General features: G+C 44.2%; 1 protein-coding gene across 1 annotated transcript in view; it reads left to right on the top strand.

The window, feature by feature from the left end:
• znhit6 (zinc finger HIT-type containing 6) overlaps nt 1–19,951 on the top strand; it is a 39,328-nt gene extending 19,377 nt beyond the window's left edge. Inside the window, exons 7-10 of the mRNA XM_024004437.2 lie at nt 1,760–1,840; nt 5,215–5,295; nt 15,247–15,371; nt 19,130–19,951. Coding sequence (XP_023860205.1) covers nt 1,760–1,840; nt 5,215–5,295; nt 15,247–15,371; nt 19,130–19,554 — 712 coding nt within the window. The 3' untranslated portion in view covers nt 19,555–19,951. The remainder of the gene's footprint in view (nt 1–1,759; nt 1,841–5,214; nt 5,296–15,246; nt 15,372–19,129) is intronic.
• The last annotated feature ends 2,806 nt before the right edge of the window (nt 19,952–22,757 follow it).

Genomic DNA, 22,757 nt, shown 5'->3' with positions numbered 1-22,757 from the left:
TTTGCAGGATTTCCTACTTTCAAAGCATGTAGAGGTCTGTAATTTTTTATCATAGTACACTTCAACTGTGAGAGACGGAATCTAAAACAAAAATCCAGAAAATCACATTGTATGATTTTTAAGTAATTCATTGCATTTTATTGCATGACATAAGTATTTGATACATCAGAAAAGCAAAACTTAATATTGGTACAGAAACCTTTGTTTGCAATACAGAAGATCATACGTTTCCTGTAGTTCTTGACCAGGTTTGCACACACTGCTGCAGGGATTTTGGCACTCCTCCATACAGACCTTCTCCAGATCCTTCATGGTTTTGGGGCTGTCGCTGGCAATACGGACTTTCAGCTCCCTCCAAAGATTATCTATTGGGTTCAGGTCTGGAGACTGGCTATGCCACTCCAGGACCTTGAGATGCTTCTTACGGAGCCACTCCTAGTTGCCCTGGCTGTGGTTTCGGGTCGTTGTCATGCTGAAGACCCAGCCAGACCCATGCCAATGCCTCTTACCTGAGGGAAGGCGGTTGTTGGCCAGATCTGAGAACAATGGCCCCATCCATCCTCCCCTTCAATACGGTGCAGTCGTCCTGTCCCCTTTGCAGAAAACCATCCCAAAGAATGATGCTGTCCACCTCCATGCTTCATGGTTGGGATGGGTGCTTGGGGTTGTACTGATCCTCTCTTCCCTCCAAACACGGCGAGTGAAGTTTAGACACAAATGCTCTGTGGTCTCAATCAGACCACATGGCCTTCCTCCATTCCTCCTCTGGATCATCCAGATGGGTCCATTGGCAAACTTTCAAGCAGGAGCCCTGGACATGCGCTGGCCTTGAGCAGGGGACCTTGCGTGCGCTGCGGATTTTAATCCATGACGGCGTAGTGTTTTACTAATGGTTTTCTTTTGAGACTGTGGTCCCAGCTCTCTTCAGGTCATTGACCAGGTCCTGCCGTGTAGTTCTGGGCTGATCCCTCACCTTCCTCATATAATTGATGCCCCACGAGGTGAGATCTTGCATGGAGCCCCAGACCGAGGGTGATTGACTGTCATCTTGAACTTCTTCATTTTCTAATAATTGCGCCAACAGTTGTTGCCTTCTCACCAAGCTGCTTGCCTATTGTCCTCTAGCCCATCCCAGCCTTGTGCAGGTCTACAATTTTATCCCTGATGTCCTTACACAGCTCTCTGGTCTTGGCATTGTGGAGAGGTTGGAGTCTGTTTGATTGAGTGTGTGGACAGGTGTCTTTTATACAGGTAACGAGTTCAAACAGGTGCAGTTAATACAGGTAATGAGTGGAGAACAGGAGGGCTTCTTAAAGAAAAACAACAGGTCTGTGACAGCCGGAATTCTTACTTTTTGGTAGGTGATCAAATACTTATGTCATGCAATAAAATGCAAATGAATTACTTAAAAATCATACAATGTGATTTTCTGGATTTTTGTTTTAGATTCCGTCTCTCACAGTTGAAGTGTACCTATGATAAAAAATGACAGACCTCTACATGCTTTGTAAGTAGGAAAACCTGCAAAATCGGCAGTGTATCAAATACTTGTTCTCCCCACTGTATCTTCTAATGGTGAGGATGATTGGTGATGTAGATCGTTAGCCCTCTGTATTAAAACCACTCCAAGAACGTCATCGATCTTCATCACGGTTTGACTCATGTTTGGTTCCTTGGCACTTGATTGGTTGGTTGTTCACTCTCTTTTTCTGTCAATCCTTTCTTGCCRTCTCTCTCTCTCCTCTCCATCTCTCCCCAGGGTGTCCGATGACCAAACACTTAAGCAGATCCTCACCCCCTACATCCACCCTACAGAGTCGGAGCCAGTGAGACGACAAAAGTAAGAACACACCACTCTTGTATAATCTACTAATCGAATTAAACAAATGTCCAAAACAATCCAAACAACTGGTTGAGCTACTGGTTGAGCTACTGCTCTTGGAGAGTATTTGAATAGCTAGTAGTATCCACGCCTTCCTGATCTGCTCGGTTTGGTTGTTTGCCTCTGTCTTTCCTCCCAAACAGAGCCTGCRTAACGACTGCCTCACCTGTCCTCCAGGTGTTCAGTAGTTGGCTATGGCTGAAGGTCCATCAAGTGATTTTGCAAGCTAGATAACAGAAAGCTAGAAACAYAGCAAACCAAGATAGACTGGTTCAGAGAGAGGAATGTCTCTGAGCTGTAGCCAGGGCCCAAATCTAGCTGGAATCTACATGCAAACAACATAATGGTCTAACTGTTTKATTCGAGATTTTAAGATATAGAAATTAAATTAGCTTGTGGTTTTGGGTCGGTCACTGTGTAGTCTACTCAACAGCAGGAATAGAAAGTTAACAATGTGGTAATGGAGTCTGAAATCAACACCAGTTAGATGGGCAGTTTGGATGACCTACTTTTTCRGTTGTCTTGCCTGCTGTTTTCTCCTGAAACAGCTAAACAAACACAACCTGACTGCTTGACGCCACATGCAGTGTGTTAAGTACACTGCATTCTCACGTTCCACAGTCAACAGGAGTGGGGCACACAGCTAATTATATTTCAGTGAATTACATGTAACTGCTGTTGAAATGCTGATCACTAATAGAGACAAAGTGAAACATCGCCAGTGTGACATACAAAAGCTGCAATTTCATTTACAGTTCTACATTTTGTCCTTGAAGACAAGAAGTCATCACATTTTCTTAAAGTTGTCTTCATTGTCAATGGGGACAACCTTGCTCTCTGTATCACGGTAAATATTTATACAGTTGCTATAACATGCAAATGTTTTGGGGTTGTCTCCTACTGCAGTCAGACCAGCTGTAAATCAAGTCTGTCTGCCATAAGGAGCCCTGTACGACAGGGCTCATATTGTATTAAAGGACAAATATAGAAATGATTAAACACCCATGGTGAATTCATTAAGCCTCTGTTACTGTTCCCCAATCCAGTCCAAACTATCGTTTGACGATTTGTCTTGCAGGCTGCATAACGTTGAGCGTGTATAATTGCATTAACGTTAGGGGGTTTTCTCCCGTGAGAAGTATGCTGAAGGAAATGTGTATTTTATTTCATGATATTGCTGTACATTTCTTGTGGTTTTGTGCCCTAAAACCCTATGAAATTGGATTTGGTAGATCAAACCCCAAGGACTTATTTTAGCTGTGAGTAGCTCAGTAGTACCTCAGTACAGCGAGCGTGCAGTTTAAAGCYTTTCCTCGTCTGCCAAATMAAATACTTTTGGTCATGTAGTGTATGTGGACACCTGCTCGTCAAACTTCTCGTTCCAAAATCATGGGTGTTATTATGGAGTTGGTCCCCCTTCGCTGTTATAACAGCCTCCACTCTTCTGGGAAGGCTTTCCACTAGATGTTGGAACATCTAGTGAGGTCGGGCACTGATGTTGGGGGTTTAGGCCTGGCTCACAGTCTGCGTTCCAATTCATCCCAAAGGTGTTCAATGGYGTTGAGGTCAGGGCTCTGCAMGCCAATCAAGTTCTTAGGCTTGTGTGGGTGCGGCTGTTCGGCCATGGAAACCCATTTCATGAAGCTCCAGACTAACAGTTCTTGTGCTGACGTTGCTTCCGGTGGTAGTTTGCAACCCGGTGTTGAGTGTTGCAACCGAGCYCAGATGATTTTTACGTGCTGAACGCTTTAGCACTCGGCGGTACSGTTCTGTGSGCTTGTGTGGCCTACCACTTCGCGGCTGAGACATTGTTGCTCTTAGACGTTTCCACTTCACAACAACAGCACTTACAGTTGACCAGGGCAGCTCTAGCAGGGCCGAAATTTGATGAACTGATGACGGTGCCACGTTGGAAGTCACTGAGCACTTCAGTAAGGCCATTCTACTGCCAGTGTTTGTCTATGGAGATTGCATGGCAGRGAGCTCGATTTTTATACACCTGTCAGCAACAAGTGTGGCTGAAATAGCCGAATCCACTAATTTGAGAGGTGTCCACACACTTTTGTAATTATGGTGTATCTAGGTATATTCAATTAAAATGTGCTTATCAGCAGGGGGAGAAAGCTAACATTATTACGATGGAGAGTGAAATTGTAAATTATGCAATGAGCTATATGCCATTTAAAATGGAGTGAGACACTCACTGTGGACAATGACGTCCCTTTCCATACAATACTTGATCACAAATCATCCTCACGTTGGTTGGAAACGACTACGAAGTCTGGCATCGCAAGCAATTCCTCCGTGCCAATTATGTGGCAACGCTCCTTGTGGTTAACTGGCATCATGCACATCGATTCCATAACTGTATGGATTCTCTATAAATGTTTTTGTTTGCTCAAAGAAGCAGAATGCCATCAATCTTGTCTGGTGGTTGGCTCGTTGTTAGTAAATGGAATACAGATCGTTTAGACCACTATGTCACCGTTGGCCCCCGACACCTCCCAGCTGTGTTGCCTTCCTTCCCTGGCCTGACTAGTACGATGGATSACACTGCTTGGTCTAGGCTCACAGTACAGTGACTTTACAAGGAATGAAGTGAGAGCTTTAACCCTTGTCCCCACAGTGGGAATGTTGTGCAAAAGGGACGACTGAACGACATAATAAACTAAACACAATGTTTCCTTTTAATTTTAGATTACCGGCTGCCAGAAAAAGGCAATCAAAAGAAAGTGAGAATTCAATTTTGGTAGACGAAAAATACCATCTATCGTTTTTCTCCAGTGGCCTTTTTTATTTGGATGTGATTGACTTGGGAAGAACACGCTTGAAATGCAGTAATACAATAACATTTACATACTATGGGGACAGTATACTACTTCTCACCTCTCTGTCCCTAACTCTCCATCTTTCCCTTTAAAAAATATTTGAACCCAACGCTGCCGCCTCGACCCCGCGCTCTCGCCACGCGCTGGCTAAGGACCTTAGTCTGGCCTCTGGTTCCCAGTGTAGACTGTCTATAGGCGGCTCAGGCAGCATGTTAGTCACCTGTAGCTCTGAGAGTCCCAGTCTGTAGCTGAGAGAGTCCCAGTCTGTAGCTGAGAGAGTCCCAGTCTGTAGCTGAGAGAGTCCCAGTCTGTAGCTGAGAGAGTCCCAGTCGCGCTCAGTCATTGTTTTGTGACCTCTCGTTGACCCCTCTTAAGAAAATAAGTGCAAATGTGTGCACGTCTAAACCCTATCCACAGCCCTGTATTACTGTATGTGTGTCTCTATATAAAAGCTGGTTTTGATACCTTCTCGAACCTTGACCCATTTTCATTTATGTCTTTCAGGTTGAAYATGTACGTCCACAGCCCATTTGATCACGTCAGGGTCTTCATGAAGGCTGAGGGCAGGAAGGCCAACTCTGTGAGGTACGAATTACTCTAAAGCGAAGAGAATCTCCAMTGAAAGTGCTTTTTTTTGTCCAGAATTTAGCTTAATATGGGTCTGGGAAACTGATGTTAAATGTACCCAAATTGGTCCTCAGTTCTCCTATTAACAGCACTGTCCATTCCATTGATATTAATTAATTGTCTCATCAGATTGTTCCAGCAACCAAAGTTCTAATAAATTTCAACAAAGATTTGTAATCTCATCAAAAGTGTTGTCAGAATCCTGTCAGCACTCAGGCATTCTGTCCATGTGAGCGTTCTGTTTCCGCCTGTTTCGCCGGCCTCGCCACTCTCGTGACGGATTTATCCCGCATGTATGAAATCGCCTTAATGGGTTTATGAACATGACATCACTCGCCTTGTAAATTCCTGCTGAGCTACGCAGTGCGAAAGCAGAGCTTTTCATTTCCCCCGGCCTAATTCTTTGTGCTGTAATTCCAGTTGATTCCACATTTTGGGAATGCCGTTGATCATCTGGACACAGACATACTTTGTGTGGGAAGGGGATGGTGCTGGTTTTGATAGCACCCATTTGCTTCGCCCAGTCCTTGGCTGTCACCCATTTCCACTTAGTCATAGAGAAAGTTGATCTTCTACACTCATAACCTGCTGTGCCCTCTGACCCCACAACTTCAGTCTACAAATCAACCAGCCCCCTTACTTACCCTTCTAATGTGGAGGTACTTGTTCTTCGCATCGCAATTAGCATCAACATGACAGTGAGTCTCCCCCGGCCCATATCACTCCTGAGATGGTCCTTTAGGTTACTTACCACAAGCTTCACTCATTTGATCTACACGTGTGCACATGGGTGGAGTGGGATTTTTTGGGGGGAGTAGTGGACACCTTTTGGTAACCTGATATCCTRGCRGGTCCCACTCCCATTCACAAGGGGGCGATGCCAACGTTATCTCTATTTTTATATTTTGTGAAAGCAAGGACAAGTCACCTTCCCTTGCTAGTAGCAGCCTGGCTAGTCATCTTTAGCTTATGTTTTTTAACGAGGCTATCTAGTAGCCTTTTTAGCTTCCCACATCTCCATGTGAAAAGAAAATCTGATCATAGTTGAAAAAATATGCCCTGACAAATATTCTTATACCTGCTGGTGTAACCTAAAACATTTATCCCAGTTTGATATGCTGTTTGTGTATACATTCTGATAGCAGCTAAAAATAGAACATGTTTTGGTCATGGAGAAAAAGCACATGGCTAGCTGGCTACAATAGCCTGGAATCATTAGTTATTACAAAGTACCTTTTTGGGTGGATTCTTGTTTGGTTTACAGTCGCTGAGATTATATTTGGTTATCAATGCTTTGATGAATAGCCTGTAGACCAGATCAAGGAACCAAGCAACAACACTGCCCCCATGGCTGCAGAAGGAATGATACGGCGTGTCTCAATTGTCAGGTAGTAAAAAAGTACGTTGAATGCCAGAGCGTATTACAAGGATCCGCCCCTTTTTGTGATGAAATTGACATTGCAGCACTCCGAGTCTTGCGTCTGCCCAGAGCGTGTAGTAAGCTTTAGTCCTTTAGTTAGTAATGGGTATCCCAGGAGGCTCCTCTTGTCAGTCATCTCGGACTCTTTTCTCTATTCTTTTGGATACAAAGTAAGTATCACACACTCCCTACCCTATACACAGACCAGGGGCATCAGATCCCRGTCAGGTTATATACGCGTAGTGAAAACGGCATGTTAAACTCCAGGATTTTCTACGAATTTTCACCCTTGAATTGTTTCCCTGGTGTGTGTAGATTCCTCCAGCCTTGAGGCCTTGTTGCTCACTAGTCCAGTCAGGATACACTATTAACCGTGGGGCTGTGGGTTGTGCTGTAACCTCAATCCTTAAATATGAGTGTGTACTAAATGGCATCCTATTCCCTACATAGRGCATGGCTTTTGGCCAGAGCCCTATGGCGCTTGATTTAAAAGTAGTGCACCATTTAGCTAATAGGGTATCATTTGGGATTCAGCCAGGGTGTAGATGAGAGGGGGGAGGAACAGCTGGTTAGCAGCAGAAAAGGAAAAGCAGCGACCTGCCCCCTGCTATGACTAATGGAGATATTCATCCATCAGCACCACGTCCTCTCACCAACCTACTGCCTGTTAACAACACATACACAGGAAGATGTGGGGGGGACTAGGGTAGGAGAGGTGTTGCAAACTTCAGAAATGTGTTCCTGTCAGCATTATGGTAGACGTCAGTGAAGCGCTGAGTGTGTTAATGAGTTATGTTGCATTACCCTAGCGGCTAGCCCACCCCGCGACACAGCGCCAGCTAGTACAGTAGGGAGGAGAACAATACCAGAGGTGTGACTCTTACTTTCCCTATTAGCTCATCACCCCCCCCACACACACTATTAATGGTCGTTGGTATAGGGCTCTATAATGGCCTACCATTACGTGCGGCATTTTACTTTTACTTAGTGTTTATGATCAACATTATGGTGTTTTAGTAGGACAGACATCTCCCGTGGCCAAGGTGGAATTGGCTCATAATATCAGCAAGGTACAGTTACATAACAGGGCAGAGGCTAGAGCAGGGTATAATGGGGAGGGGAACAAGCCAACTGTAATATGAAGAGGGGCCCTGGGCTCCTGACCGGGGTCACATCCTATTGAAGGGCTCCCAAAAGGCGCTCAGTGCCTCCCAAGCATGTCTGGGCCACCCAGTGCATCCGTCCTATGCAACCCTGTGATTACATGTTATGATGTAATTCTGTTCGCTGGGACTGAATACACAATATGGCTAGTTTTACCTATAGTACACTTTTTGCTGTCTGATTGCTGTCTGATTCAGACCACCTAGAGGTGAAAGAAACGCACATCCATTTAGGTGAGGTGCTGGCTAGCGGAGTGGAACACTTTAAAAAAAATAAAGGAGAGCCGCACCCTCTAGGAGCTCAGATGCAAAAATATTTATGTCCAACGTTTCGACAGACAAGCTGTCTTCATCAGGGTATAATGACAGACACTGCGGGGCGACTCATTTATATAGTGTCAAAAGACACACAGGTGTCTTATCATGGCCGGGTATGGCCTGATATCATTGTATGCTATTTTAATATATGAGAATTAACCAAAGAACATAAATGGATAGCGTTCTATAATAGATACAATTTGGCTACAAACATTTACAATAGCATAATCACAAGAATGGCTTCAGATCAAAGTCTATGTTGAGACCGAAGGGAGCAAGGGTCTTTAAATGAAAGATTCAGACCACCTCCCTTGTTTTGAGGAAAGGCCCCCCGGAGTGAAGGACAAAAGGTTTTTGGATTAAAGCTGAAGGATGGGGCTGGAGAAATGTAAGCACTCTTCATATTTGGATCTATGCATGCAATGGTCGATGAGCTCAACATGTACTGTAAATGTTGTAGAATGCACCTTTAAGTTGGGGTTCATAGAGCACTGGCTACCTTTAGGTGGGCTGGGTTTGGTTCAGGTTTAAGCCGTGGGATTTGGACAGAACAGTACAGTCCATAGTTGGCCCCGGGTCATCCTGCGCCTGTGTTGAATTTCTTACTTGATATTCCTGGTAGACATTTTGTATGAATCAAATGAATGGCTGCTCCTGTACTAAATATAGCTGTGTAACCAGTAAACATCCTGAAGAGAAGCAGCCCGAGCGTCAAGAGCCCTGGCCTCCCGAGCGGAGCAGAGGTCTAAGACAATGCATCACTGTGCCACTGGAGATCCTGGTTCGAGTCCAGGCTGTCGCAGCCGGCCGCGACCGGGAGACCCATGGGGCGGTACACAATTGGCCCAGCGTCGTCCGGGTTAGGGGAGGGTTTGGCTGGCAGGGATGTCCTTTGTCCCATCGCGCACTAGCGACTCCTGTGGCGGGCCCGGCACAGTGCACGCTGACAGTCGCCAGGTGCACAGTGTTTCGTCCGACACATTGGTGTGGCTGGCTTCCAGGTTTTTTGGGCATTGTGTCGAGAAGCAGTGCGGTTGTGTTTCGGAGGACGCATGGCTCTCAACCTTCGCCTCTCCCGAGTCCGTACGGGAGTTGTAGGGATGAGGAAAAAGGGGGTAAAAAAAAGCCCTAACCCCTCGGGCTGGATGTTTATTTCTTTAATACCTTTTTGAAATGTTGATTTTTATTTCTGATTCATTCCACTCGTTTGGATCCAGAGAATTCCTCCCTCAGTCAGTCGCTGCAGAGTAGAGCAGAGACCCAATGAGCAGCTGGGCTGGCCAGCCTGACAAGGAGAAATGCTGCCTAGTTTAAAATATCAAACAGACACTCTGCAGAAGACAGTGAGGGGGGAAAGGGTAGTGTGATGGTTAATCATCTGTTTTCTCCCCTGGAGATGTCTGAGCCCCTTAAATCACAGGCAGCTGTAACGTTCCTTTAGTTACCCCATGACGCTCCTCCTCACACATTGTGATGTTCCAACCCTCTCCGTAAGGAGTCCGCATGCTTCCTAGCCGCAACAGTTCTTTATAGTTTGTGCATACAGTGCCTTCGGAAAGTATTCGGACCCCTGACTTTATCCACATTTTGTTAGGTTACAGCCTTATTCTAAAATTGATGAGGGGAAAAAACTAATTAATCAATCTACACACAATACCCCATAATGACAAAGCAAAAACAGGTTTTTAGAAATATTGCTAATGTATGAAAAACAACTAAAATATCACATTTACATAAGTATTCAGACCCTTTACTCGTATTGTTGAAGCACCTTTGGGCAGCTATTACAGCCTTTGTGAAGCACCTTTGGCAGCGATTACAGTTTGATCGGGTTCAAGTCAGCTCTGGCCCAGCCACTCAAGGACATTCAGAGAAGCCATGTGTGCTTAGGATCTTTGTCCTTTTGAAAGGTGAACCTTCACCCCAGTTTGAGGTCCGAGTGCTCTGGAGCCAGTTTCATCAATTTTCTGTACTTTGCTCCATTAATCTTTGCCTCGATCCTGACTAGTCTCCCAGTCCCTGCCTCTGAAAAACACCCCCACAGCATGATGCTGCCACCACAGCTTCAGCATAGGGATGGTGCCAGGTTTCATCCAGATGTGACACTTGGCATTCCGGCCGGAGTTCAATCTTGGTTTCATCCTACCAGAGAATCTTGTTTCTCATGGTCTGAGAGTCTTTAGGTGCCTTTTGGCAAACTCCAATTGGGCTGTCATGTGCCTTTTACTGAGGAGTGGCTTCCGTCTGGCCACTCTACAATAAAGGCCTGATTGGTGGAGTGCTGCTGAGATTGTTGCCCTAAAAAGTTCTCCCATCTCCACAGAGGAATTCTAGAGCTCTGTCAGTGACCCTCTGGTTCTTGGTCACCTCCCTGACCAAGGCCCTTCTCCCCGTATTGCTCAGTTTGGCTGGGCGGCCAGCTCTAGGAAGAGTCTTGGTGGTTCCAAACTTCTATTTAAGAATGATGGAGGCCACTATGTTCTTGGGGACCTTCAATGCTGCAGACATTTTTTTGGTACACTTCCCCTGATCTGATCCTTGACAAAATCCTGTCTCGGAGCTCTATGGACAATTCCTWCGACCTCATGGCTTGGTTTTTGCTCTGACATGCACTGTCAACTGTGGGACCTTGTATAGACAGGTGTTTGCTTTTCCAATTCATGTCCAATCAATTGAATTTACCAAGGATGATCAATGGAAACAGAATGCACCTGAGCTCAATTTTGAGTGTCATAACAAAGGGTCTGAATACTTATGTAAAAAAAATAAAAAATCTGGGGCTGTTTTTCATCATTTGGGCAGGCCCCTTAGTTCCAGTGAAGGGAAATCTTAACGTTACACCATACAAGGACATTCTGGATGATTCTGTGCTTCCAACTTTGTGGCAACAGTTTGGGGAAGCCCTTTCCTGTTTCAGCATGACAATGCCCAGTGCACAAATCAAAGTCCATATAGAAATGGTTTGTCGAGATCGGTGTGGAAGAACTTCACTGGCCTGCACAGAGKCCTGAACCCAACCCCATCTAACACCTTTGGGATGAATTGGAACGCGGACTGCAAACCAGGCCTAATTGCCCAACATCAGTGCCGACCTCACTAATGCCCTTGTGGTTGAATAGAAGCAAGTCCCCGCAGCAATGTTGCAACATCTAGTAGAATGCCTTCCCAGAAGGGTGGAGGCTGTTATAGCAGAAAATAAATGTAGCCTTTATTTAACTAGGCAAGTCAGTTAAGAACAAATTCTTATTTACAATGACGGCCTACACTGGCCAAACCCGGACGATGCTGGGCCAATTGTGTGCCGCCCTATTGGACTCCCAATCACAGCCTGTTGTGATACAGCAAAGGGGGGGACCAACTTCATATTAATGCCCATGATTTTGGAATGAGAGTATTCACATACTTTTGGTCATGTAGTGAATATTAGTTAGGCCTATATCATGTCTAGGTTATTGGTGATGACAGGGTAAGCTGGATGGGGTGAAATGGTTGAGCGTAGAGGCAAACCATGTGACTCCATAGGACTGCTAACCGTTTAGCATGATCTATTACCATCAAATTTTATTGGTCACACACATTGTTAGCAGATGTTACTGTGAGTGTAGCGAAATGCTTGTGTTTCTAGTTCCGACACTGCAGTAATATCTAACAAGTAATCTCACAATTCCCCAACAACCTAATACACACACACCTAAGGTAAAGGGATGGAATAGGAATATGTACATATAAATATATGGATGAGCGATGACCGAGCGCCATAGGCAAGATGCAATAGATGGTGTAGAATACTGTATATACATATGAGATGAGTAATACAAGATATGTTAACATTATTAAAGTGACTAGTGATACATTTATTKAAGTGGCCAATGATTTTGAGTCTGTATGTAGGCWGCAGCCTCTGTCAGTGATGGCTGTTTAACAGTCTGATGGCCTTGAGATAGAAGCTGTTTTTCAGTCTCTCGGTCCCAGCTTTGATGCACCTGTACTGACCTCACCTTCTGGATGGTAGRGGGGTGAACAGGCAGTGTCTCAGGTGGTTGTTGTCGTTGATTATGTTTTTGGCCTTCCGATGACATCAACTTTTTACACGCTACACGCTTCAGCGGTCCCATTCTATGAGCTTGTGTGGCCTACCACTTCGCAGCTGAGKCGTTGTTGRTCTTAAATGTTTCCACTTCACAATAACAGCACTTACAGTTGACCTGGGCATGGAGGGCAGGTAGTTTGCCCCCAGTGATGCGTTGTGCAGACCGCACCACCCTCTGGAGAGCCTTGCGGTTGAGTGCAGTGCAGTGCAGCCCGACAGGATGCTTTCAATTGTGCATCTGTAAAAGTTTGAGGCTTTTAAGTGCAAGCCAAATTTCTTCAGCCTCCTGAGGTTGAGGTGCTGTTGCGCCGCCTTCACCACAATGTCTGTGTGGGTGGACCATTTCAGTTTGTCCGTGATGTGTACACCAAGGAACTTAACTTTCCACTGCAGTCCCGTCGATGTGGATAGGGTGGTGCTCCCTCTGCTGTTTCTTGAAGTCCACCATCATCTCCTTTGTTTTGTTGACGTTGAGTGAGAGGTTGTTTTCCTGGCACCACACTCCCAGGCCCCTCACCACCTCCCTGTCTCGACGTTGTTGGTAATCAAGCTCACTACTATTGTCATCTGCGAACTTGATGATTGAGTTAGAGGCATGCATGGCCACGCAGTCATGGGTGAACAGGGAGTACAGGAGGGGGCTGAGCACGCACCCTTGTGTGGCCCCAGTGTTGAGGATCAGCAAAGTGGAGATTTTGTTTCTTACCTTCACCACCTGGGGGGCGTCCCATCAAAAAGTCCAGGACCCAATTGCACAGGGTGGGGTTGAGACCGAGGGCCTCAACCTTAATGARGACATTAGAGGGTACTAAGGTGTTGATTGCTGAGTTGTAGTCAATGAACAGCATTCTTACATAGGTATTCCTCTTGTCCAGATGGGATAGGGCAGTGTGATGGCGATTGCATCGTATGTGGATCTATTGGGCCAGTATGCAAATTGAAGTGGGTCTAGGGTGGCAGGTAAGGTGGTGATATGATCCTTGAGTAGTCTCTCAAAGCACTTCATGATGACAGACGTGAGTGCTACGGGGCAGTAGTCATTTAGTTCAGTTATCTTTGCCTTTCTGTACCCAAGACCAATGGTGGCCATCTTGAAGCATGTGGGGACAGCAGCTAGCTGGTCTGCGCATGCTCTGATGACGCGACTAGGGATGCCGTCTGGGCCGCCAGCCTTACGAGGGTTAACACGTGAGTAAGATATTTAAATGTMGSCKWMGYYGYYYYGGGGGGGCCCTCAGTCCTTGGTATTAGGCCCCGTCGGTGGCACTGTATTATCCTCAAAGCGGGCAAAGGTGTTTAGTTTGTCTGAAAGCAAGACGTCGGTGTCCGTGACGTGGCTGGTTTRCTTTTTGTGGTCCGTAATTGCCTGTAGACCCTGCCACATACGTCTCGTGTCTGAGCCATTGAATTGTGACTCCACTTTGGCCCTATACCGACATTTCACTTGTTTGATTGCCTTGCGGAGGGAATAACTACACTGTTTATATTCGGCCATATTCCCAGTCATCTTTCCATGGTTAAATGCAGTGGTTCATGCTTTCAGTTTTGCGCTAATGCAGCCATCTATTCACGGTTTCTAGTTAGGGTAGGTTTTAATAGTCACAGTGGGTACAGCATCCAATAAATGCAGTCTCATGATATATAGTTTGCAAAGAGTCCAGTGAAGTTCCTTGAGTGCCGTCGTGGTATCGGCTTGAGGGATATACACGGCTGTGATAATAACCGACGAATTCTCTTGGGAGYTAATATGGTCGGCATTTGATTGTAAGGAAATCTAAGTCAGGTGAACAAAGACTTGAGTCCCTGTATTTACGATTTATACCGTGAGTCGTTACTCAGGAAGCATACACCCCTGCCCTTCCTCTWTCCAGAGAGATGTTTATTTCTGTTGGRGCGACACATAAAGAATCCCGGTGGCTGTACCGACTCCYACAACATATCCCGAGAGAGCCATGTTTCCGTGAAACAGAATGTTACAATCCCGGATGTCTCTGGAAGGCAAKCCTTGCCCTTATTTTATCTAACTTGTTATCTAGAGACTGGACATTGGCGAGTAATATCCTCACCTCGCAGTAGGTGGTGTGCACGCCTTCGAAGTCTGACCAGGAGGCCGCTCCGTCTACTTCTTCTGCGGCTACGTTGTTTATTTTGGGCCGGCCTCTGGAATCAGATCTAATGCCATGGGTGGTGGTGCAAACAAGGATCRGCTTCGGGAAAGTCGTATTCCTAGTCGTAATGTTGGTAAGTTGACATCGCTCTGATATCCAATAGTTCTTCCCGGCTGTATGTAATAACGCTTAAGATTTTCTTGGCTAACAATGTAAGAAATAATACATAAAACAAAATACTGCATAGTTTCCTYAGGACTAGAAGCGAGGCGACCATCTATGTCGGTGCCATCTTGCGCATCTTGTCGGCGCTATCTTCCCTAACACGACAGGATTACACAGGCACTACTGATGTAATCGCAAAAAGAGAGTGAAACAATAGGAACTTCAAGGGCCGCAGTACTTTTGGTGAGATGTTATTGACTCGGGTTAAGCCYGTAGTTTCCATTCTCCATGAGGAGGGATGGGAATCAGCACTGGAGTTTTACTGTGCCAAACCATGACTCCTATCTCCATCAACCCTCCTCCTCGAAAGACTGACCAAGCCTCAGCAATAAAGTCATAGAAGGATTTTACAGCTAGAGCAGATAGGTTGTTTTTTTATTTTAGCTAACCCTTTTCCTAACCTTAACCTAATTATCCTTACCTGCTATGAAAAGTCCATTTTGACATAAGCTGTATCCAAACTAGACCAAACCTGTGTGGATAGAGATGAGCAGCGGCCATTTTTTGTTCACCTTGGGGGGGCCTGCTGGCTGCTATAGCTTCTGGTGGTTGTAATGTAGTAACACGTTTTGTTTTTTTGTTTAGGTATCAAGAGCTAGACATGGCAAAGACCCTGAAGGAAAACTTGAAGTTCAAACTTGTGATTGAGTACCCATTGCTACACATTGTTCTCAAGGACCACTGCCACAACTACCCACTGAAAGGACCAGGTAATAACAAGCACACCAACCACACCTACAGTAAGCTGCAAAGTTTTAATGTAACATTTCGCTAAGAACAACCTCACCAAGGCTGGTGTTAGTGAGGGAGCAGAACTCTGACATGATGAATTGGTCTATCCTTACATTAACATGACATCTCCAGTTAGTTTCATTAGTCAGCAGTTTGTTTGATATAGTCCAAATATATTTTGCATGTCAGCAATKAAGTGTTCAAGATGTGTAACTTTCAAAATACACATACAGCCGGTATGATGTATTCAATAATGGGWTAATTTAACAAATACCAAAAGKTAGTTTTCCTTTAATGTCCTGCAGTCTCCTAGTGACTCCATTATGACAACATGGTGCCCCAGATGAAATGTGTGTTCTGTGTAATGTCACACATACTAACACCTATCAGAAAGTGTCTCAAATATGATTCACGTAGGAACTGTTCAAATTATGGATGGGGGTTAGGGTTAAGTCAGTAAGGGAGAGTGGCCAGAATGTTGGTCGTCCTACTTAATCTCATAATCAAGACAAGTCTTACAGGAGGCTACGTCATACACAGACGCCAAGTTGAGGTAGTACATGCCCGGAGATGCCAATGTCAGGGACAGCAACAAAAACAAACAGTAGGTAGGCCTAATCAAATCACCACACTTGGCCTCGGTAACCCTATCAGACTCTTATCAGGGACCCAGAACAGATGGAGCCTTGAGGTCATTTTAGCTCGAGTGTGTTGCTAAGCTGTTACACTGTAACTCTAATACTTGTTCTGCTACTGAGAGAGTCTCACAACACTGAGAGAAAAGCCTGTAGGAAGTGATGAAGGGTAATCGGACCCTGTGGTATGCTGTCTGTTTCCGATAAGGCGGTGTTGCCAAGCTGTATCTCTGTAGTGTCAATTTTATAGTAACATTACTACTGAGTCACCACAACAGAGAGACGCCTGCATGAGGTGATAACACATCGGACCCTGTGGCGGAACAGCTGTGTATTTACAGAGAAGATCTGTTGTGGTCCTTACTGGCTCTGGCAGCTTGTTCTGTGGCAAGGATGGGCAACTGGCAGCCCCCCTTTTGAAGGCCCTCGGGTAAATCCCCCCCAACAGTTTTATCAGTCACTGATAATCACTCAATTAGCCCATGTCGGCTAACATTTTTTGGATTGGTAAGTTAGTCTATCGGCCAGCTATCTAAACTTGTAGTAATCAACCATCGATTTTGTTAGTCTCCCTCATATATTAAAYACTGCAAYCATTTCTTACCACCCTATGGCAAAATGTGTAGAATGGCASGAAATTAGCTGTAAAACRGCTAATTTTCCTTTCTGCSCCATGGCAAAATTAGTAGAATTGCATGAAATTAACTGTAAAAACATAACTAATTTCATACAAATGTTTTAAAAATGGTTTAATCTTTCCGCCTCATGACAAAATGTGTAGAATTGCCGAAAACTAGCTTTAAAACAGCAACTGCGGCCCCTCGTGTTCAGATTTTTTGCATCCCCCACCCCCATCAAAGTTGCCCATCCCTGGTCTGGTCAGTGAGTGACGGTCAGTCACGGTTCCTTTGGGTTGAGTCATGCCCTATGATAAGCCCCACTTCAAACAATGATATATTCCTACTAGCACTGACTGTTTAACTACTTTATTGGGGGAAAATGTACTTACTGTGATGTGGTTCTCACCCAGCTATCTTAAGATGAATACACAAATTTTAAGACGCTTCATATATAGAGTTGAAGTCAGAAGTTTACGTACACTTAGGTTGGAGTCATTAAAACTCGTTTTTCAACCACTCCACAAAGTTCTTGCTAACAAACTAGTTTCGGGAAGTCTGTTGTGTCATGCACAAAGTAGATGTCCTAAGTAATTTTTCCAACAATTGTTTACAGACAGATTATTTCACTTAATCACAATTCCAGTGGGTCAGAAGTTTACATACAAAGTTGACTGTGCCTTTAAACAGCTTGGAAAATTCCAGAAAATGATGTCATGGCTTTAGAYGCTTCTGATAGGCTAATTGACATCATTTGAGTCAATTGGAGGTGTACCTGTGGATGTATTTCAAGGCCTACCTTCAAACTCAGTGCCTCTGCTTGACATCATGGGAAAATCAAAAGAAATCAGCCAAGACCTCAGAAAAACAATTGTAGACCTCAAAGTCTGTTCATCCTTGGGAGCAATTTCCAAACGCCTGAAGGTACCAAACGTTCAACTGTTACAAACAATAGTACCCAAGATATAAACACCATGGGACACGCAGGCGTCATGCCCCTCAGGAAGGAAGACCGTTCTGCTCCCTAGAAATGAACGTACTTTGGTGCGAAAAGTGCAAATCAATCCCAGAAAGCAAAGGACCTTGTGAAGATGCTGGCGGAAACCGGTACAAAAGAATCTATATCCACAGTATAAAACGAGTCTTATATTGACATAACCTGAAGGCTGCTCAGCATAGGAGGAAGCCACTGCTCAAAACGCCATAAAAAAGACAGACTACGGTTTGTAACTGCACATGAGGACACAGATTGTACTTTTTGGAGAAAATGTCCTCTGGTCTGATGAAACAAAAATAGAACTGTTTGGCCATAAAACCATCATTATGTTATGGAGGAAAAAGGGGACGCTTGCAAGCCAAAGAACACCATCCCAACCGTGAAGCACGGGGTGGCCAGCATCATTGTGGAGGTGCTTTGCTACAGAAAGAACTGGTGCACTTCACAAAATAGATCGGCTCTGAAGATGGAAAATGATGTGGATATTTGGAAGCAACATCTCAAGACATCAGTCAGGAAGTTAAAGCTTGGTCGCAAATGGGTCTTCCAAATGGACAAAGCATACTTCCAAAGTTGTGGCAAAATGGCTTAAGGACAACAAAGTCAAGGTATTGGAGTGGGCTTCTTAAAGCCCTGACCTCAATCCTATAGAGAATTTGTGGGCAGACTTGAAAAAGCGTGTGCAAGCAAGGAGTCCTACAAACCTGACTTGGTTACAGCAGCTCTGTCAGGAGGAATGGGCCAAAATTCACCCAACTTATTGTGGAAGGCTACCRYAAACGTTTGACCCAAGTTAAACAATTGAACGGCAATGCTACCAAATACTAATTGAGTGTTGTAAACTTCTGACCCACTYGGAATGTGATGAAAGAAATAAAAGCTGAAATTAATCATTCTCTCTACTATTATTCTGACATTTCACATTCTTAAAATAAAGCGMTGATCCTAACTGACCTAAAACAGGTACTTTTTTACTAGGATTAAATGTCAGGAATTGTGAAACTGAGTTTAAATGTATTTGATTAAGGTATATGTAAACTTCCGACTTCAACTGTATTACTAAAATGTATAACAAGTCATCTCACTTTGTCAGCCTCATTCTTTCATTCTCTTCACATGGGTATTAATCTTGTGAKATGTTCTAATCAATTTTCTGAAAATGTTTACAGTGAAAAAGGAGCTTTTGGTCYTGGAGTATTTCTTCACATTGATATAACACTTTCGCGCCCCCTGATTCCTCACCCTCTCCTACAACAAACGTCCGCCGTATATTATTGCAAAGCTAATGGTCTGGCACGCCGCCTCATTTGACTAAGGCCCACTGAGCCAAATTATTTCGTCAGCGTAGCCAGACCCTGCCCGTGCAAATGTATAAGTGTGTGCATGTGTGTCTGTTAAGCATGGTGAGACTGCAGTATGTGTGTGTACGCAGSATGGCAACTCCCACATCCTGTTAACGATTGCCCACCACCGCCCTTTCATTTCAGTGGAGCCTGTGTTGGCCCATGGCAGTCCCATGATAGAGGGGGCATGGCGGGGTAACGGTCGGAGGGAGGAGGGGGGGACGGAGGTCTCACGGCCCCAACTGGGGCCACCCTTCCTGGGAAGCTCTCCTGAGACTGACCCACCCAAGAAGAAAAGAGCCAAGAGAGAACCAGAGGAACTTGAGGATGGGGAGATTGGAGATGATGATATTGAAGCTGATAAGATGGTCAAAGAGATTGTTGTTGCCCATGGTGATGATGATAATGGGGATGATGAGATGCCAGTTGATGGTTTCCATGGTGACYACAACCCAAATGGTGGTAATAACCATGTTGATACCCATTCTGGTGGTTGTTGTATTGGAGATGCAGTGATTGCTGCTACTGAAACTGTTGATGACAAATCAGAGGGGACCCAGAGAGAGTAAGGCAATGAGCCAGAACCTGCAGTCTGTTAATCTCTTGAGCCATTTCCCAGTCAATAGTAATGATAATATTAATATCGATCATGGTGCTAATGGTAATGACACTGGGTTTGATGTCAGTAAAAATTATGTTAAAGATGCTAGTGAAATTARTGAAGAGTTGGAAGCAGAGGGAGATTGAGTCTTGGCATGTTTTCTTTATGTAATCAGATGTGATTCAGTTGGACCCACTTATAAAAATGTCCTTGTTGCATTATTTACTCTTACAGTAGTGGTTATTTCAACAGCTAATTGGATTTTATCAACTAACAATGTTCATTTGTTTTTTGTCATCCTTTTTATTTGATTTTGTACATTATCAATTGAGATGCTTTCTTAAATAAAAAATAAAAACATGTAACATGAAGTCACTTTTTATTGACTGGGATATCAGACACCTTTTTGATTGCGTTGTACAGTAGCTACGAAGTCTGATGKATTTATTACAAGTTTTGAAATGGTCACTTTCATAGGATTCTGTCAAAGACAAAGTTGGTTAATTATTCGTTATAGTTGTTTAGACGTTTCTGTTGGAGTTCTAGACAGCCAGTATCTGTCATCATGCCCTGTTCAGATTCATCRGTCTCAKTGGAGCTTCTTTCTAGGTGGTTAACAAGGTTTAACCTGACTAATTCCGCCCATTTCATAGTTGGCTACAGAATCATCTTGCTTGTTACGTAAGTTACCAAAGCAACAAACTCATGTCTGTATTTTCTGTTAGAGTATAATGGTGATCTGAAATGTCTTCATTTCTCAGAACAAGAATAGACTGAGTTTCTGGCCATTTTGAGCCTGTAATCAAACCCACAAATGCTGATGCTCCAGATACTCAACTAGTCTAAAGAAGGCAAGGCAGTTTACAATTGGCTCATTCATCCCCCTCCTCTCCCCTGTAACTATTCCCCAGGTCGTTGCTGCAAATGAGAACGTGTTCTCAGTCAACTTACCTGGTAAAATAACGGTAAATAAATAATAATAAATAAATAAAAGGCAAGTTTTATTGCTTCTTTAATCAGCACAAGTTTTCAGCTGTGTTAACATAATTGCAAAAGGGTTTTCTAATGATCAATTAGTCTTTTAAAATGATTAACTTGGATTAGCTAACACAACGTGCCATTGGAACACAGGAGTGATGGTTGCTGATAATAGGCCTCTGTACGCCTATGTTTTTTATGGAATATCTACAATCAGCCGTTTCCAGCTACAATAGTCATTTACAAAATTAACAATGTCTACACTGTTTCTGATCAATTTTATGTTATTTTAATGGACAAAAATGTGCTTTTCTTTCAAAAACAGTGACCCCAAACTTTTGAACGCTAGTGTACGTGTGTGTGTTTATATTGGGACAGCATCAGCCAGTAGTGATACAGGAAAGTGTAGCTCTTCGATGGGAATTTGTGTGTGTGTGTTGTCATAACCTCTCCCAACCCCTATGGCAATGGTCAGATGTTGGGGGTGTGATGGCTCATTTTCCACAACTCACGCAGGGAGAGGTCACGGTCTCACAGACCGTGTCTCTCGCTCTCATTTACCAGCCAGTCATTACTCTAGTACTGCACCAACCTGCCAGACCTAGTGGTGGTAGCTATTAAGCCCAAGGGTTGTCTACTGGCTTTAGAGGTGAAGTGCTGGGCCTATGTCTGAATGCAAACAAAGACATAAAATAAAGCTGGGAGAAGTTGCCCACCAACCAGAATGTGCCCTCCACAGTTCAGCAGGGGGCATTGTGGGTTAGATGGAGAACGTAGAGACTGGTTGGTAATGTTTGTACAACACTGCATGCTGCTGAGAGTTTTGGTTTGGAAGTTCCAATTAACTGTTATCCCTTTTAGAGGTCTACCACATAGAACCGAGAGGATATCAGTGTTCTAGTTGTTTAGGTTTTCACATATTTTTGTGCCCTGCTAACCCATTTATACTTAACACATTTTTGATGTTCAACTGCTATTTTCTTGTGACCTTCTAGTCTAGATAAAGAGATTTAAGTTTATATCAGTACATTCTCCACCCGCATCGCAGTAGTGGGTCCCTACTGAACTCTGGGATAACAATTGAGAAACTTTTTTTTTTTAATTCTGTTATTCCTGACGTTTTTGTGTTCGCCTGTGATAAACTGCCTCCCACTGTTATAGCAGCTGGGTCTTACTTATCTATCTCAATAAATCCCCTCAGAAACCCACACAAAAACACTGCTTTTGTTTGTTTGCTGTTAAAAGTAAAATGTGCCATTTTTAGTCTGTTGAAAACACAAGGCATTTWGAAATAATTCCTCTGATCCAATTTCACAAAATTGCCCCTGGTATTTCTGAAGTTGGGTTTTGCAATTAATTAGGCTTGATTTGGTGGTTTGCGTTTAAACGACAATGCGTGCATAATTGTTTGTTTATGAGAGCAGCTTGGGGACCCAGCTACTCTGCTGTGGCTTGGTTCTGTTTGGGGGAGTGTYTGCAGAAGCACAGTGCATCTGCTGTGGCATGTACGGAGGCACGCGAAGGAGCTGTGGAAAAGTCTGCTTTAGCTCCAGAAGAGTGGTTTGCGTGGAGAGGAGGGTTGCTGCCCTGGTGCTTGTAATACCGTTTTCACACTGCTGTGCTGACCCAAAACATACTGTTCTATTTTKTTTTCCTATTGTTCTTTTCAGTATTAAAAATGTAGATGTACAACCAGGCCAGCGCAGTACAGATCTGCTCAGTAGTCTGAAAGTGCATGAATGACTGACAGCTCTTTGTTCCTCCTCCCTGGTCCGTCTTCCCTTTGTATCCTTGGTTGGTCTGTGTGAAGCAGATGCGTTTGGTGTTTGGGAAAGCCCTAAAAATTGTCAGACTCCAGCCACCCAAGTCATAGACTGTTTTCTCTGCTACTTCACGGCAAGCGGTACCAGAGCGCCAAGTCTAGGACCAAAAGGCTTCRTAACTGCTTCTACCCCCAAGCCATAAGACTCCTGAACAGCTAATCAAATGGCTACCCAGACTATTTGCATTGTCCCCACCCCCCATTTTTACGCTACTGCTACTCTGTTTATTATACATTTATAGTCACTTTACCTCTACCTACYTGTACATATTARCTCGACTAACCTGTGCCGCCGCACATTGACTCTGTACCGGTACCCGTGTATATAGCCTCCCTACTGTTATTTTATTGTTGCTCCTTAATTGAGATAT

This window comes from Salvelinus sp. IW2-2015, linkage group LG16, assembly GCF_002910315.2.
Source record: "Salvelinus sp. IW2-2015 linkage group LG16, ASM291031v2, whole genome shotgun sequence".
Lineage (NCBI taxonomy): Eukaryota > Metazoa > Chordata > Actinopteri > Salmoniformes > Salmonidae > Salvelinus > Salvelinus sp. IW2-2015.
Note: the sequence above shows the minus strand (reverse complement) of the source record. Positions and strands in the feature narration are given on the sequence as shown.